Raw genomic sequence first — 20,308 nt, 5'->3', positions numbered from 1 at the left:
TAAAATTTAGTTAATGTTTTGACTAGTTTGTGATATCGAAAACCCTGGTGTAATAATTTTTCAGTAATACATAAATTTCTCTCATACCTTTTTAGGAAGGTTAAACTTGTACGATCTTTATACTAAATATCTAATTCAGTAATTACAGAAAAAAGTGTGGAAAATAAATATTTTGAAACAATTCACTTTGTCCAAGGCCCAGTCCTCCTAAAAATGTGTTCGACCAGAGCGAAAAATCAAACTAAATCTACAATTTCTTATGACATGACTATATACCAAATAACTTATCGATATGTTGCGGCATTACAGAAAACTACAAGACAGGCTCCACGGAACCTGTATCGCTCACCTGCGTGGTATAATTGAAAATTTCAATCGAATAGACTTTTTGTAGATATAGGTCTCGTTTTGCTCTATCTACTATAGTTTCCACCAAAAACGGAAAAAACCCCTTTGTCGTCATAAAGGGGCAGTAACTCATATAAAGAGTCGAAGACTCATTCATAGATCTTATTTTGCTGATTATTTTTGCTTTACAGTTTTGCTTCCACCTACTATTAGTTTCCAGAAAAAACTTTGTATTAGTAAAAATCGTCATTGAATGCCAAGGAACAAGTAAATGGCCTTCGTCACAGATTTTGGTAAACTCCTGCTGAAAATCGACAAAAAAATTAATTGTTATATTTGCCAGGTATTAATGAATCAAAATCCTAAAAATAGTTCAACATTTGTATATAATGTAGGTTAAATCTATAAAAAATTCTTTGTCATAGTTATCTTTACAAACTCCTTTCACAACACCCAGTCAGTAAAATTTTCTCAACACCCGTCAATTGATTTTTCTCAACGCCCAGTCAGTAGATTTTTCTCAACACTCAGTCAGTAGATTTTTCTCAACACCCAGTAGGTAGATTTTTCTCAACACCCAGTCAATAGATTTTTCTCAACACCCAGTCAGTAGATTTTTCTCAACACCCAGTCAATAGATTTTTCTCAACACCCAGTCAATAGATTTTTCTCAACACCCAGTCAATAGATTTTTCTCAACACTCAGTCAGTAGATTTTTCTCAACACACAGTCAGTAGATTTTTCTCAACACCCAGTCAATAGATTTTTCTCAACACCCAGTCAGTAGATTTTTCTCAACACCCAGTCAGTAGATTTTTCTCAACACCCAGTCAATAGATTTTTCTCAACACCCAGTCCATACCCTGCAGTAGATTTTTCTCAACACCCAGTCAGTAGATTTTTCTCAACACCCAGTCAGTAGATTTTCTCAACACCCAGTCAATAGATTTTTCTCAACACCCAGTTCATACCCTGCATTAGATTTTTCTCAACACCCAGTCAGTAGATTTTTCTCAACACCCAGTCGATAGATTTTTCTCAACACCCAGTCAATAGATTTTCTCAACACCCTGTCAGTAGATTTTTCTCAACACCCAGTCAATAGATTTTTCATCAACACCCATTCAGTAGATTTTTCTCAACACCCAGTCTATAGATTTTTCTCAGCACCCAGTCAATAGATTTTCCCCAACACACAGTCCATACCCCGCAGTAGATTTTTCCCAACACCCAGTCAGTAGATTTTTCTCAGCACCAAGTCAATAGATTTTTCTCATCATCTAGTCAATAGATTTTTCTCAACACCCAGTCAATAGATTTTTCTCAACACCCAGTCAGTAGATTTTTCTCAACACCCAGTCAGTAGATTTTTCTCAACACCCAGTCAGTAGATTTTTCTCAACACCCAGTCAATAGATTTTTCTCAGCACCCAGTGAATAGATTTTTCTCAACACCCAGTCCATACCATGCAGTAGATTTTTCCCAACACCCAGTCAGTAGATTTTTCTCAACACCCAGACAATAGATTTTTCTCAGCACCCAGTCAATAGATTTTTCTCAACACCCAGTCCATACCCTGCATTAGATTTTTCTCAACACTCAGTCAGTAGATTTTTCTCAACACCCAGTCAATAGATTTTTCTCAACACCCAGTCAATAGATTTTTCTCAACACCCAGTCAGTAGATTTTTCTCAACACCCAGTCAATATATTTTCTCAACACCCAGTCAGTAGATTTTTCTCAACACCCAGTCAGTAGATTTTTCTCAACATCCAGTCAGTAGAATTTTCTCAACACCCAGTCAATAGATTTTTCGCAACACCCAGTCAGTAGATTTTTCTCAACAACGAGTCAATAGATTTCTCTCAACACCCAGTCAATAGATTTTTCTCAAAATCCGATATGATGTTACAAAATAGATTATAGTGTGTTATTAATATTTTTTTGTTGTTGTTATTCATTAGTCAAAATGGTGTTCTTGTACCACAAAACGTCGAAATAAGCGTAAATCGTTGCGTTTTAGAGCAATTAAACGTAGTTTTTTGGACGTTTTTCACTTCCAACACGGTAACAGGTTGGTTAATACATCACAAACGAAGTCGGTGACCAATGATTATTTTATATCAATCAAACGGAAATTAATGTAGCAAAAACATATCAATCTTAAGAAAAAAAAAGATTTTTCCCTTATGTTCTAGTTCTGGCCAGGGTCGTCATGTTGGCTGTCAGGCGGGTTTATCGGACACAATTTTGAAATAAATTATCCAGTGGCTGATTGAGACCTAGTTCAGTTGCAAAAATAGTTTCAGAGGGGAAGATGTTTTTAAAAGTTAACGGAAGGTCGGACGCCAAGTGATGAGAATAACTCATACCAGCCTTTCATGCCATGTGAGCTTAAAATGCGGAAACCATAAATGTGAAGGACAGACGGACAGAGTGAAACCCTATAACCTCCTTCGGCTTCGCCGGTTTGAGACTAATAAACGTACTGAAATATGAACATTAAGGGTACACTGCTTTTTTGTACAAGGACATGGATCAGGTATACTAAGTCTAAAGCTTTATAAAAGTACCAGGATTTTTTCTATTTGAATGCAGTTTTCTTGTCAGAGAGTGCCATAGATCTTAATCGAAAAATATTCATAAAAGATGATACGCATTAGATCTATACGTATATTTTCAGTTTGTCGTTAGGTTTGCGCCAATGTTTATTCCAAGTACATTTTCAATCATGTAAGAGTAATTTAACCTTCCATATATCATAATTGTTCTCATTATTTCAGTAATATAGCTTACCTTCTACTAAATAAACTTCTATGTCCCTCATGTTTCTGTTTCCATTAGTAATGGATTCTAATGTTTCTCCATTTGTGGAGTATGAGTGTCCAAAAGTACCTGCGGCTATATTGAACTGGAAATATCCACTACTTGGATTAATCGTGCTATTAAATGTCGGCAGATCGTGTCCACCACCAAACGTTGGGCCATATGATGAAACATCATATGTAGAATAATTAGTGTTTTTGACCGGTAGTTTTACTGGCTTCCAATTTCCACTTTGATAGAGTCGAAACAAAAATGCATGTCCGTCAACTCGCCAACCCTCAGTACTGGCCCAACTAACGGAGGTATATGCACCATAAACTGAGTTGTTAGTGTTGTACATTATAGTCACAGTTGGACCTTTGTTATTGCACAAATTATGGAACGTGGTAGAATTACAGCCATCCCTAGATGCTTTAAACAAGCATGTGTATCTTTTATTTCCACCGAGCCACTGGTTCATTCGTGTTTGATCCCTCTTCTTGAATTCAACTGCCATATCGGACTCTATTTAAAGAAGATATAATTAAAATGATAATGAGTTATGCTGTATTTACGCAGATGAACAAAACGCTGTAGAAACGAATGTAAAATACAATTATGAAAATAAGCATTTTTGCATAAAATTGATCCAATGCAATTAGGATATTGAATGGAAACTGTTTCATTTATTTGACATGAATGTAGATCTTGTCTTACTTATATTTTTTGCCTATTCAAAGTTTCCCTTTATCCATTATAGTTTTCATGGTAAAAGCAAAACATGGTACAAATCGCAAGTTAAGGAAAACAACGCCTTTCCCCGTGTTGACTTATATTTGTAGATCTTGTCTAGTTGTTTAAAATACGCCTGTATCTATAATAGTTTTCAAGAAAAATAGAGCTAAAAAAACGCGAAAATTGTAAAATTGTCATTTTAGGGCAATAGTTCCTAAAAGCAGTCACAAAACGATTTCGGTTTGTTGACACAATTGTAGATGACTTAGCTGTCTATAATAGTTTTCAACATAATAGCAAAAAAATGATAAAATTGTCATTGAATGTGAATGACTCCTATAAGGTATTCAGCATTTTGACTTATTTGTAGATCTTGTCTTGATGATAAGGTTTGCTGTTTGAAGCTATTATTTGTCTATTATAGTTTTCAAGAGTATAGCCAAACAACGAGAAAAGATATAAAAATTGCCATTTCGGTAATTTTGACTTAATTATGGAACTTGTCTCGCTCACCACATTCGCGTTTTAAATTTTCTCTTTATCTATTTTAGCTTTCAAGATAACAGCCGAAATGGAAAAAAAATGATAAAAATATTCAGGTATAAAGGGCAATCATAGAATTCCTATAAGTTGTCATCTGGCGATTTCGGCAATATGACTTATTTGTAGACCATGTCTTGCTTTTCTTTTTTTGCTGTTTAAAGTTTCTCTCTATCTATTATATCTTTCAAGATAATAGCCAAAACTGCAGAAAATATGGTTCATGTTAATATTTTAGAGCAATATCTCATATTCGGATTCGTCTGACAAGTTTGGCCTAAAAGGACAGTAGGTAGATCTTGACATTCTGAACATTTTTACTTTGCCAGATTTTCTCCACATAAAAGTTTTCAAGGTATTACACAATACTGGATATTTTACCTCGATGGTATATAGTCATGTTGGTTGGCCGTCGGATTCATCGGACACAATTTTTTAAACTAGATCTTTACTCTAAGAATGATTACCGGACCAATAGCTTGGTAGTTTCATAGAAGAAGCCATGCTGGATCTATGTGATCACTCCAGATTTTGAGATTGTGCAGAATTCTAAGTTGAAGACATATCATGAAACAAATTATGTGTTTTTATGACTTGCAGAACTTGAGCTTGATACACCATTTTAATCATCTACTGCCAACTTTTGACATGTTATTTGATCTTAAATTATGAAAATATTGTTAGAACAGCTACTTTATTTTAAATATTCACTTGCATATAGTTCCTTTGTAAGTCAAAATTTATAATAAAGTTTTACTTTTTTGAATCGAGCGTCACTGATGAGTCTTTTTTTTTAGACGAAACGCGAGTCTGGCGTACAAAATTTCAATCCTGGTATATATTATGAGTTTATTTATGAATCAATGTGAAAAAGTAATATATCAAATTTAATCAGTTGTTAAGAATTATGAAAGTGTTTTATCAGTATCTTATGTTTGTGTAATTTATTGAATAAAATTTAGTACAAGATGTGTATAGATATCAAAGTTGATTCCCACGCTTTTTTTAAATGCTTTTATTCCAATAGTAAGAGTACTGATACAATACAATATGATAGACAACTGTCATTATTTACTAACAATTTTCACTCAAAGGTGGGTATTAATTGGGATCATGCACCTCCACTTTAATGCCAATCGTAATTGACCACAATTAATATCTCTTGTATTACATAATTGAATAGACACTTGTGACTTTATTTAAAAAAAATCATTTTTTTTTTGCAAAGAAAAGACAAAAGTCAATATATGTATAAAAATTGCAATCAGGGTCTATTGTACTTGTAAAATCAGTGTTATAATGATCAATTATTAGTCAATAATTTAGGTTAATTTAAGTTACAATTATAATTAATTTGCTAGAAAAAAATAAACAAATATTATAACTCTAACCTGGGCATTTTCTGCAATCAAATTTATATGTTTATTACACATTATATTGCTTTGTTCATGTATTTGAATACAGATTTTTTTTTTCTCAATGAAGAATGCACACCAGTTTAAATAAAAAAATAGTTATTTCATTTTTGTTTTTGAACAAGTGCATTTTCAATGCCTCTTTCTGTAAATTATTAAGTCAAACTTCAAAAAAAAAAATATACTCAGTCTACACCTTCCTTTGAAGATTTCTATTTCCAATCACGTCAAAATTTTCTAATTGAAAAAAAAAGAAGATATTAAAAATCAGTACCCCTTCTTAAAATTGAAATATCAAAAGAATTTGTATCAATATTGAGAAATTTTCCATCTTCGTGCTATTGAATAAATTTTTTTTAGTAATATTATGGAAATAAAATAAAACTGTTCATCTTCAGTGTCATATGATTTTTTTATCAAAAATCAAAAAATGATCCTAAGATGAGTTAGAAAAATTGCATACCAATGTTTCAACATAGAAATACTCCCAAAAGCAGCATTTACAAGTAAAGTTAGGGAGACAAGCTTGTTATATCAAGTGAAAAAAAAAAAACCAATTCTCTTTCTGAATTAAATACAAGAGTAATATATCAGGTTTTTTTGTTCACTACGATACCTGAGAATATGATTTGAAATTATGTACCCAACTCTTCCAGTCTTTCCATAGTGATTTCGATTACATTGATTGTCAGATGTACCTCAGAACAAGTTCACTTTTTTTCTGAGAATTTCATGAGCTGAAAGGGATGTTTATAAAAAGGAAAAATATCACTAGTAATTTTTTAATGAAATAATAATGAAAATAATGACGTTCTACATTTCAATCCTTGTGTTGTCAGTTTTTTTTTTAAACTTATGATTTGAGATTGTCCCTTGGTTTCTTCTCTGTTAAAAGTGTTTAAACACAAGTTAACATTTTGGGCTAAAATCACTTATCAAAAGTTATGATGGTTGTCTCTATATAAATGTCTTACAGAAGCTTGTATAAAGAAAAATTACGTCCTCAGTCAATATCTTTCAGGTCGATATAAATTATCCTCGTATCGACCTCGTATAAAGGCTACAGCTGTATCATGAACGACAACAGACAACGTTTTTTTTTAAGTCAGGGGAGCTTTAAATGTCTTTTGGATTTGGACTGTTGCTTATATTAGAAACATACAAGGAAATATCTTGTAATGTGAAAGTTTTGTTTCAGTTTTTGCACATTTCCTTGATTTCTTTTACAAATATAAAGAATGATGCAAGGAAGCCTTCAACAAATTGAAAGACAAAATATAATATATTATTACTTATATCGGACTGATTGACATTGGAAAGACGTATATACTTTGTGATCTTGCATACGTTCTTTTAAGTATTTGCTTCGCATCTAGTTTCACGCGATATTTACGCTATCTTGACATTATTACGTAACAAATATCGGTTCTCATTGGTTGCCTTACACTACAAACCAGTAAAAGTCTGAAATGGCCTATATCTGTACTCGACTGTACTGATTTTTACTCGACCAGTCTGAATTGGTCTGAAATTTACTTGATAATACTAGACTGTAGTCTGAACCGAACTTAACAGTCTGAACTTGTACTGGACCAGTACTTAACCATTTTATACGCGTCTGAACCATGCTCGACCTAGTCTGAACCATGCTCGACCTAGTCTGAACCATACTCGACCTAGTCTTAACTAACATAGACCTATTTTTTTTTATCTATCTATTGTATTTCATCAATTTAGGAACTGTTTTTAACAACAGCTATTTCCCTTGGCTAGAAATTTGAACAACAATTTGAAATTAAAATGTATTCAATATAGCATTGAAACCAAAATTTCACAATAAACATAATATAACTTCAACACCATATTCATCAACTTACATACATACATATATATCACCTTTAAAATAAAAATAAAACAAGCTGATCAAATAATCTCAAAACTGAATTGTGACTAATATTTTCAATGTTATTCAAAAGTTTTTGAATGTTTCAGATATATTTTATGGTTACTGGACAATTTTCACCATTAACTTAAGCCTAGTATAGATTTATGGTGTCAGTTGAGTTTAGTTTATAATGCAGTGAACATTTTTTTTATTAAAATATATATGAAATAGCATATAAAGCAACTTGATAAATTTAAAAAATGACACCTTTGTATTGTTAAACCAAGAATTTAATATAATCATGATAATAGAACTTCCATAGTAATCCTGTGATAAACTTTTAAAAAAGGAAATGTGTTCCAAAGTTACAGTAAAAATTTATTTCAATTAAATTTCAATAATTTTCGGTCTCTAAAAACACCGCAAAGGACCTCCTTTGTGCACAAAGGAGCACAAAGGACCACAAAGGAGTATGATAAGTGCACAAAGGACCTGAAATTGTTTATTGAATGGGGGAAAGGCATTTCTCACGAAAAAAATATTTTTTTTTTTTTTTTTTTTTTTTTTTTTTATTTTTATTATTTATAACTTCCAATTTACAACATAATACAGTGTATACACAAATAATAACAATATATAATATATAAATCTATTGATATTATCTTAACAATACATCTTTTTATTAGGAAGCAATTTTTTTTTTAAATATACAAATATAAGATAAAGAGTAAAGCAGTCTGAACACCGGAGAGAGAGAGAAAGAGAGTGAGAGAAAATAGTGTGGTGAGTTTTCAATACAATTCATCTAGACATTGAATTCTATTTTAGTATAGTAAATACAGCATTTTCATTTATAACATGTATAATATCAAATTTAAAGTGTATACATTTTTGTACTTAACTAAGTAATCCATCAAAAATGTTCCATTCTCTGTGAAACTGATGTTCACATTTGTTTTTCATAGCAATATTTTTGTCAATTGCATACACATATTTCATCTTCTCTTTTACTGAGTTTATTGACAGTTTTTTTTTAAAACATCTGGTATTATAAACATATTGCTTTATGGTAAGAAAAAGAGTATTTTCTGCATTGCCTTTTGATATTTTTGCAATGTAACCAAACAAAAAAAACTTCTTTTGTAAAAAATACACTAACTCCATTGGTCAGAAACCAATTTTCAATCTGTTCTAATAATATCTGTGTATGTTCACAATCCCAAAATAAATGTTCTAATGTTTCAATTTCTCTATTACAAAATGTACAATTTGGATTATCATAAATCTTAATTTTATGAAGGAATTTGTTTGTAGCTAAGATTCGATGATTGAATCTATACTGCAGCCACTGTAACTTAGTATTATTTGTGACAACAAATGGCATTTTATAATTTTTTTTCCAATGATTTTGATCAAAGCCAAAAATTTCAGTCCATCTTAACTGACTAGTGGGAACACTTTTATTTTTATTTAAAACAATATACATATCTTTAGATCCTTTTGAACTTTTAACAAGTCTTTTAATAGCAGATGGAATTAAAGGTAGTTCTAATTTGTGATTTTTTCCCACAAATGATTTTGATGCTTGATGTATAGCAGATATAATACTATTATATCTCATGAAATTCACATTTATCTGATACATTTCTTCTAATTCTTGATGAGAGAAAAAAGTCCCATCTTCATTTACAATATCATTTATAAATCTTATACCATTTTCAAACCAATCTTTATAAAAAATAGGTTTATTTGCTACCTTTATATTATTGTTAAGCCAGATTGGACTAGCAAGAAAGCATTCCCAACTGTCATATTCATCTTTTTCTCTGAGAAGTTGCCATGCTTTCAGAACATCTTGCCAAAATTTATTTTTTATATTTTGTTGTAATTTTTGTATATAAACACTTCCACAACCATAAAATTTTTCAAGTTCTACATGAACATTTGACAAAAAAATATTCTGCCATTTGTTGTCTGTTTTAAATAATCTCCTTATCCATGTACACTTCAGTGCTAAAATAAATGCACTAAGATTTATCATTTTGAGTCCACCATCTTCAATATCATTTTGTAAAACATCTCTCTTTATTCTATCAATTGGTGAACTCCATATAAAATTGTACATAAGTTCAATAACATTTTTTAAAATATCATCACTTGGATTTGGTAAGGATATAAACAAATGATTTAAAATAGGCAATATCAATGTCTTTACAACAGTAATTCTACCAATAACAGTAAGATTTCGTTTTGACCATTGTTTAATTACACATTTTATTTGTACAATTTTTTCATCATAATTAATTTTTACAATTCTATCAAGATTAACATCAAAGCTTATACCTAATAACTTAAAACATGTTTCTCCCCATGTAAGGTTTCTATTTTGGCATAATACCTCATTACTATACTTTTTATTTCCTATCCAAATAACTTGTGTTTTAGAAAAATTAATATTTAAACCAGATATATTTCCAAACCAATCTAATTCATTTAATGCTTCATTCAAAGATTCTTCTTTACCATCTAAAATAAGAGATGTATCATCAGCAAATTGTGAAAGTTTGTGCTCAGCTTGAGCAACTGTAATGCCATTTATTTTATCATTATTTCGTATTTTTAATGCTAATATTTCAGCACAGAGAATAAAAATATAAGGCGACAAGGGATCACCTTGTCTACAGCCTCGTTCTATAGAAAAAAATTCTGATAGATGTCCTCCCTGATTAACAGCTGATTTAATATTGTTATAAAAAACTTTAACCCAATTAATTATTGATTCTCCAAAATTGAACAACTTCAAGACACTGGTTAAAAATTCTCAAGAAATTGAATCAAATGCCTTTTCGAAATCTATGAGCAATAAAAGTCCTGGAATGTCTTTTTCCTCAGTAAATTGCATAATATCATAAATTAAACGAAGATTTTCTCCAATATATCTCCCACTAATAAATCCAGTTTGATCGAAATCTATCAGTTTATCTAAAACTGTTTTAAAGCGTTTTGCTATGACTCCAGAGCCAATTTTATAAACTGTATTTAATAAAGAAATAGGTCGCCAATTTTTTAAGAAATGTCTAGGTTTATTTCCTTTCGGCAGGCATGTAATGATTCCTTGTTTTTGCGTAACAGATAGTTCACCAATCTCAGTACTGTAGTTCAAGGAGTCTACAACAAAAATTTTTAAATCTTTCCAAAAAAATTTAAAGAACTCTGTTGAAAAACCATCAGATCCTGGTGTTTTATTATTTTTCATATTTTTCAATATCAAACCAGCTTCTTCACTTGTTATTTTACCTTCAAGATTATTTTTCTCATCATCAGTTAATTTTTTAAACTTTATATCTTTCAATCCTTCTTCAAGTTTACTGAATTTATCTCCCTTTGACTGATCTTTATTCTTATATAAATTTTCATAAAAAGATTTCACTTCTTTCAAAATATCTTTTTGTTTTGAAATTACATCTCCATTTTCTTTTTCTACTTTTGGTATTATCTTATTTGTAAAATTTTTTGATTCTAGCCCACAAAAATAGCTAGTAGGTTTTTCACCCTCTTCTACCCATTGTATTCTTGATCGAATTATTTTCCCTTTAATTTTTTCTTTTCTTATATTTTCTAATTCATATTTTTTATTTTCCAAAATCTTTATTGAACCTTCATCTACCTTTTCTTCCAAAATTAGGATTTCATTTCTAATATCTTTCTCTTGTTTTTCTTTTACTTTTTTCTTATAACTTGAATAAGATATAGTTTTGCCTCTAATTTCCATCAACATTGTCTCAAGAAATAAGTGACTGTTAATATTAAAATGGAGATCTTCATTATTTATGTCTTCAATTCTATCTATATCATAAACAGGTGTTACATATTGTTTTTTAACTTCTACTATTTTTTCCTTAACAATCTTTATATATTCTGGATCATACAATAATGAATTATTAAATTTCCACAATCCTCTACCTCGATCAAATGGATTAAATTCTAGATTTAATATAACCATAGAATGATCAGAGCGATAGCTAGGCTCAATATTACAATTATTCAAACAGCATAGTAAATTTTCAGACAAAAGAAAAAAATCTAGCCTTGCTTGTTTAAAGGGGGTTCTTTTTCTCCATGTGAAACGTTTCAAATCTGGGTAAAGTTCTCGGAAAGGGTCAATGAGACACCTTTCCTCAATGATTTCTAAAACTTTTCCCCGAGCATTTGGGTTATTTACATGTAAATAGTTAAAATAATCTATATCAGGGTTGAGAACAAGATTAAAATCACCACATATCATATAGCTATCATTACCAAAATCATCTATAATTGACATAATTTGATCATAAAAAATTGGATTATCTATATTTGGTCCATAAATAGTTACAAGTGTAAAATGTAAAGTATCAACAACTAAGTCTAATACTAAATAATTGCCACCAACATCTTTTTTTTCTTTTAGGACCTTAAACTCAAAGTTGTTATTAAACATAACTGCTACACCTCTTGAATTTGAACTATATGATGAAAAAAAACTATCATATCCCCACATAGCTCTTATATTATTTTCATTTTCACATAAGAAATGAGTATCTTGTAAACAGTAAATATTATAATTCTTTGTTCTTAAATAGTTAAAAACATCTCTTCTTTTAACTTTATCTCCCAAACCTTGGCAATTAACAGTTAATACCTTCAGGGCACACATGATATGATGTCGATAAATACACTAGCACATAACATGACCGTAAAAAATTGTAATAGTAATATCTGATTATTCTCCATATGTATAAAAAATACTAAAGAAAAACATTTCACCAACATATAGAAGCATAAAAAATGATAAGTAGGAAACTCACCATAAACTAAACCAAAACAAAATGTAATGGAATGATATTGCAGAAATGCAATAATTAATAAAAAGAATAAAGGACTGGAAAGAAAAAGATAGAGATAAAAACAAAAATTTAGCATCAAGATGGCAGACATTTTTTTTTATCAAATTAATGTCAAAACAATAGTTTTTTGCAGTATAATTGTTCTTTCAATTTTATATATCCTGTATATGATTTATCAGTTATGACATAGTCAACTATTTTACAAAGTGGAGACAACTTTTATAGTATTAAGATTTGTCCCATGAAAATAAGAAAAACACTTTTAAAAAAAAAAAAAAAAAATTAAAATTCATCAAGACATAATGTACATGTAACAATGAAAGTCATGTACTAAGTTAACTACTTATTTCCTTTGTCTCAATCTAAGAAAAATGTCATCAAAAATATTGAACTTCAGCTGTAGACCATCAGCTATCCTTCCATATACACCACAGTTGAAGTACCATACGTCGCTGAACCATTCAGTCTCATTTAGTCTTTTCATCAATTCAATGTTTCTTTTGGAAATGTCATCATAAAATCTTACATGGTCTTGTAAATTCTTCTTTTCTCGCATCACTCTTCGTTTAACATCGCTACTAAATAATCTCACAATTAGAGGCTTTGGTCCTAATTTATCAGATGGAATTCTATGGATGGCGACAACATCTCTTTCCTCAAGTTCTACATTCATGTCCCTTTTCACTTTACTTATAAAGTCCGCACGCAGATCTTGTCGCTCTCGCCATGGAAAGTTTATAACTCTTATGTTGTTTTTGCGAGAATATTGTTCATTATAGTTGCTGCTGGTAATCGCTTCTCTTGTCAGTCTTTCATTTTGGTGTAATTCTTTCTTTGTTGCAGATAGGCTTTTCATAGCTACCTCAGCCTTCTCCCTCAAGTTCTCATTTTCAATTGATAATGCATCTATTTTCTCTTGCATTTCCCCTATAACTTCTGATACTTTTTCATCAATTTTTGTCTCTAATGATGAAGTAAATTCTTTAAATAAATTCTTCACAATAGATGTTACAATGACTTCCAGATCACTTGACTTAACAAGATCTTTTGTTGCATTTTCAAGGTCTAATTTTTTTTAATCCACCCTCAAGGTTTTGTTTAATTTCTTCTAAGTCCCTTTGTATACTAATTATACCAGTCAGATCAACACTTGTATTTGATTCATTTGACACTTCAGAGTGAGTTCTTTTTGGTTGTTTATTAGGTTTTTCTGTTTTTTCTTTGTCAACTTTATCTACTTTGGCAGCTAGTAAAGTCTGAACAGTGTTTCCACATTTTCCACTTTTATTCACAGATCTGTTACTTGTAAGGCTATTGCCTCCAGGCATGTTGTATTAAATCCTTTGTGATCAAGTAAATATAATCAATAAATAGGTGAACACTTAAATCCAAAAAATGGTTTTCTGTAAATATCACAAAAGTTCCACCAAAATTTTTCTCATAAGTTGGCATCCAATGATTCAGCAAATTGTTATCTATCAGTCTATCCACTTTTTATCATGCAACAATTCATATAAAACACATAAAACTGCAAAAAACTGGGAGCTGACTTTTTACAGTGTTTTCAGCTCGGCAGCCATCTTAATCTTTCAAAAAAAAAAAATATTAATTTTTATTAAAATACTCGAGTTAAATCGGTATAAAGTTGAAGATTTACGAAACCGTGTTCCGTAACCGGTACGGATATGCATAAGATTACGGCCATTTTCGATAAGATGTTAGTATATCTATAATTATATATTGAAAGGTATCGAGAAAACATGAACATATAAATAATGACTGGACATTAAACCGGAGAGAAAAAGTTAAGCTAACACTGTTTGTAATCATTGATCATTTGACTAATCGAATATTTTTAGTTAAACATGTCAGATATGGATTAGTTATTAAAAAAAAAATGTCGAATAAGAAAATATATTGTCCAATGTGAATATAACTGTAAATATGTTTTGTTCCGTCTGTGTTTATGTTCTTCATGTGTGTATATAAACTGTTTTGTGTGAACAACGACAATTGACGTTTACAAAAGAAAAAAAAAAGGCGGGAAGGAGAACCAAAGCAATTACTGACTTAAGTATAAGCAACATATATGCACTAGCACTTCTTACTCCTTTCCCCACCATACCATTCCTATCATCCTATATATGTTAACATTTTGTATATTATAACAATATAAAACATATAAATAAATATGAGTGTGATATACTCGAGAGCCGCCTCAGATGGCGAAGAAGTGATAAAAATAGGGAAAATGATTCCAAGGCCCTGTACCCTGACAATACAATCTCAAGATGAAACACCAAACATTACATCGGCAGAAATGCTACACTACATAAATAGCGAGATCAATTTAGATATATCTGCACTCATAGGCTATTTCCAATCTACAGGCATAAATAAGTTCTCGGCATCTTTCAGAGATGAGCACTCAAAGGAAATCTTCCAAGAAGTATTTAGAGATCAATTCGAGGTTAGGGAGGTTACCTTTAATGTAGTACAAGCACAACCCCTACAATGGGAAAATAAAAAAAGAACCATTGACACTACATTGTTCGGTATACCGTATGAGCTAAAACCTGAGTATATCAGAAACAAAATGCAAAAATATGTAGACATAGGGGAAATAAAATATAACACCTACAAAGATTTCCCAGATATATCTAGTGGGGTTGTTACTGTTGTTGCCAACAGTATCAAAGAAGACATACCAAAAAAAAATTATATAAAAGGGCAACAGATTTCCACTAGATACGAAGGTCAGCCACACGGCAAAAAGTGCTTTAACTGCCAAGCATACGGACATATTTCATTAGATTGTCCAGAGCCACCCCGTAAAGTATGGAGTTCAGCGAGAACTCATCCAACTAGAACAAGAGCTAATAGTAATGAGTCTTTATCTACTCAAGACTCACAAGAGTCACAAGATTCACAAGAAAATACCATAGTAAGCTCAGGGGAAATAGAGGTAGAAATCTACCAAGATAAGGAAACAATGGAAGCAGCTCAAACCAGCACTTCCGATTCTACCTCCATAGAAGAAAATCTAAATGAATCAAAGAGCAGTAACGAGTCAATTGATCATGAGATTATAATTACACCAGCTCTAGAAGTAAAATTTGATAAACCACAGTCAGAGACTGAAAAAATCAAAGAAAAACAAAAAGGCAAAAAAAAAGCCAAACCAAATTGAGTACAATGATCTTATGGAAGATTTAACAGAGATATTGGGCACAATCTCTGAGTCAGACCCAGAAAACATTGAAAAGAAGAACAACAAATAAAAAATAAAGGGTCGGATACAAATTCTGGAGCCTCAGTGGCTCAAGGAAATGGTAGGAGCCAAAACAAACAAACAAAAGCCCAAACAGACAAAGAAAAAAAGAGAGAGAGAATAGAAAGACAAAGAATTGAAAAAAGAAAAATCTTAGCGATAGTGAAAATGAATTAGAAAAAAGGAAGCCAGAGGCAAAGAAACAGATAACAAAAAAATATTAAAATAAAACAATAGACATTAGACAAACAAAATTTAAATTAAAATTAAAGAAAGATAAAACTTTTATATTGTATACTTTATTATTTATTTATGATAAGTATCTTCTCATTACTATTATACTCTCTTTTACTAACCCACATGAGCACTCTTCATATTATATCACAAAATATAAGGAAAAATATAAACACTAAGTATAAAGTTATTATCAATAGCTACCAAGATGCAAATATCATCTGTCTACAAGAAACAGGGGTACTAAAAAGATCAACCCAAATTGATATTGAAGCGACAACAAATTATAAGATCTACAGTTCAGATGGAGGAAATAGAGCAAGGGGTGTATGTATACTAATATCAAAAGATGCAAAAGAAATAATTAAGAAACAAGTTTCGGCGACGCTAAAAGGAAATTTCATACATTTAGAATTTAAAATAGAAAGTAAAAAATATCAACTTCTCAATATATACAGTCCAGAGAATAACACAAGACCACAAACAGAATTTTATGAACAATTAGATAAATATGCTGAACTAATAAATGTAAAAACAGATATAGTAATTTTTGGAGGAGATTTTAACCTGATAACATCAGAAAGACACTCAAAAACAGGAAAAATTAAAACAGGTAGAAGGACAATGGATATATTTAACAGTATAATATCCAAACTAAACATAAAAGATACATACAGATACAGAAATAAAAATACAAGAGTATACTCATGGACAAACTTTGACAATAGTTTCGCAACAAGAATAGACAGAATTTATTTATCCAAACATATCTGTAATAGAATAAAAGAAACATTATATATACCCTTTGCAAGATCCGACCACAAAGGTTATAAGCTAAGAATATTAATTGGCCATATAAAATGGGGAACAGGATTCTGGAAACTTAATGAATCTCTACTACAACAAAAGAAATATACAGAATTGATAAGAAATTTTTGGAAGTCATGGGGAAAGGAGAAATTAAAAATGAATATTTTAGATTGGTGGGAAAAAGGAAAAAAGTCAATAAAGGATATAACAATAAATTACAGTAAGGTTATGGCAACAAAAGATAAGAACAAATACAAGGGTCTGATACAACAACTAGAAGAAGAAGAAAATAAGAATAAACATGATATATCTAATGAAAGAATAAATAAAATAAAAAAAGAAATAGCAATATTGGATGATAACAAAAAAAAAGGAGTTATAATAAGATCAAGGGAGGAATATTACAATGGAGATTTAGAAAATATAGAAATTTTTGAATTAGCTGAAGAGAAAAGGGGCATAAAAAAAGAAATAAGAGAACTTTATGACAAAAATGGGATATTAAGGGAAAACAAAGAAGAAATAATAAACATTGTCAGAGACTTTTATAAAGGATTATATAGTAGCCAAAATATAGAAAACGAAAAATTAACAGACTATTTGGAAGGGGTTAAACTAAATAAATTGGAGGAGGCGGATTGGGTTCATTTGAACCCAATTATGACAAATGAAGAATGCTTCAAAAATACAAAAGATTTTCAAAATAATAAAACACCAGGAATAGATGGTCTAGGGAAAGCATTCTATGTTGAATTTTGGGATATCATAGGTGAAGATTTGACAGAAGTTATAAATAATATATATTTAACAGGGGAAATGACGGAATCGATGAAAACTGGAATTATTACTCTCAGCTACAAGAATAAAGGAAATTTTAGAGATTTGAAACAATGGCGACCTATAAGTTTATTATGTTTTGACTACAAAATTATAACGAAGACCCTAACAAAAAAAATGGCAAAAATAATCAATCAACTAATCGATGTAAACCAGACAGGGGCAGAGCCTAATAAAAAAATCACGGAAAACATATATGGGATAGATTCAATCATAGAACTTATGGAAATAAATGATTGGAATGGCTATCTTGTATCCTTTGACCAAGAAAAAGCATTTGATAGAGTGGAGCATAACTATACTATTCAAGTACTGAAAAAAATGAATTTCCCCCCGGGCATAATAAGGTGGATTGAGATTATTTATAAAGACATAAAGAGTACGATACAGATTAACGGTCATCTTACAAAAGAAATAAAAATAGAACGTTCAATAAGACAAGGGTGCTCTTTATCTATTACAATCTATGCATTAATTATAGAACCTTTGGCCTCAAACATTAGAAACTCGAAAGACATAAAAGGAATAAACCTGCCAAACAGGAAAAAAAATGCGCATTATTCCAACACGCAGATGACTGCTCCACCATAACAACAGAAATTTCAGATTACGATCATCTAGTAAAAGAATTTAAAAGATTTGGCGAGGTATCGGGGTCAAAAATAAATGAATCCAAAACAGAAATATTAGAAATAGGAAGGAAAAAAACAATCTTTACTCAACGGATAAAGGATTTAATTAAGGAAAATGTTAAAGTGCTAGGGATAAAATTTGGGGAAAATAAAATTGAAAAAAACTGGAATCCAATAGTAGAAGCAATAGCAAAAACATGTAAGGAATGGGAAAACAGAAATATAGACATATACTCAAAAGTACAAATAATAAATACATATATGTTGAGCAAAGCATGGTTTGTAGCAAGAGTAATTTTACCAACTCAAGAAATAAAAAGTAGGATAAATAGAGCATTATATAAATTCATATGGAATGGTCCAGAGCTAATAAAAAGAGCAACTTTGAATAAAAAGAAAAAAGAGGGTGGAATTCAAATGCCTGATTTTGAGGAAAAGATTAATGCCATGTGGCTACAAAAAATTAGTGATATGATCACAGGAAAACCAACAATCTGGAAAACCCTATATACGTATTTTCTAGGGAAAACAACAAGAGAATTAATGCCGGAATTAGCAGAAAATAAATATAGCCACTCAGAACAATTTGGGAAAAATGCAAAAAAATTAAAAGAATTATATATACAATACAGAAGTAAAATCAAATTAACAGAAAACATTACAATAAAATATATTTATTATGAAATCATTGGACAAAGGAAAAATTCAGTAGAAGAAAAAAATAAAGAAATAGAATTTACAAATATTTGGCAAAAAGTAGCTGACATTAAAAATGATATTCACAGAGAATTTTTTTATAAAATAATACACAGAGCTGTATTAACGGGAGAAAAACAAATAGATAGAGGAATAAGAGGCATAGATCCACAATGCAAATACTGTAATAGACAGCTTGAAACATATGAACATCTATTTATAGATTGTAAAAAACTAAAAATGTTTAGAACCTATGTGATACAAAACGGTCAGTCAGAAGACCCAAACTTTGAAATAAGTAAAAAATCACTTCTACTGGTAGACATAAAAATGGAACTAATACCTATAATATATGGATATACACATACAGTTTGGGCCTGTAGGCATTTTGAAGACACACTAAATCTGTACAAATTACAAATGAAGTACCATAAGGATAAAGAAATATACCGGAAATATAATTAAAACAAAAATTAGAAAGAAATAATTTCAAAGGATACAAGATAGCAAAGAAAGAAGATAAAGAGAACATAAATAGCAAAAATAAAAATAAAATAGGATGCCGGGATTGGGAGACTACTATGTTAGAGCTTAACTCTAATAGGGTTTTATACCCGTTTAGTCTCCTAATGCCCAAAATTAAAATCAAATTGGAAATAACCAGCCAACCAAAAAGGGAATTAAAACGGGATGGAAAAAAAAAACGAGTAGTCAGTGTGGGTTGCGCCGCGCTATACTACATAACTATATAACAACAACAGAATCAGGGATCTACAGGGAATTAGGAGGAAACAAAAATAGGAACAATAGGAAATTTATATAAATTTAAATTGTATTTAGTTAAATTATATTTGTTAAAATATTGTTTTGTTAATGATAAGATGAAAATAATCATGTTTTTTTATTGCAGAATTAAAATATCGAAAAACTTTCTCACAATAGCACGATGATGATAAAGTGAACAAAAGCCATCTATCAATCAGTCAAAAAAACTGGGCTAGATGATAGATGAGAAAATTTTTCATTTTTCAAATTAAAATTCCGTATTATAAATAAAGTGGTTTATTTCTCCTTTTTCATTCTTCTAAGCATTATGTAAGCACTCTTTTTAGCACACTAAACTCAAATTAACATTCTCAACCACTACGGTTGTATATTGTATTAGTATTTTCAAATAAGTAAGGGACTGGCAAGTTCACACCAATCTGTGTGTT

The 20,308-nt window shown here is 30.4% G+C and overlaps 1 protein-coding gene across 1 annotated transcript in view; it reads right to left on the bottom strand.

The window, feature by feature from the left end:
• Positions 1-20,308, bottom strand: part of LOC127738812 (interferon-induced protein 44-like) — a 52,518-nt gene that overhangs the window by 16,986 nt on the left and 15,224 nt on the right. Inside the window, exon 2 of the mRNA XM_052250202.1 lies at positions 3,148-3,681. Coding sequence (XP_052106162.1) covers positions 3,148-3,673 — 526 coding nt within the window. The 5' untranslated portion in view covers positions 3,674-3,681. The remainder of the gene's footprint in view (positions 1-3,147; positions 3,682-20,308) is intronic.

The sequence above is a fragment of the Mytilus californianus genome, unplaced genomic scaffold, assembly GCF_021869535.1.
Source record: "Mytilus californianus isolate M0D057914Y unplaced genomic scaffold, xbMytCali1.0.p SCAF_4, whole genome shotgun sequence".
NCBI lineage: Eukaryota > Metazoa > Mollusca > Bivalvia > Mytilida > Mytilidae > Mytilus > Mytilus californianus.
The sequence above is the reverse complement of the archived record's forward strand: the minus strand, read 5'-3'. Positions and strand labels throughout refer to the sequence as shown.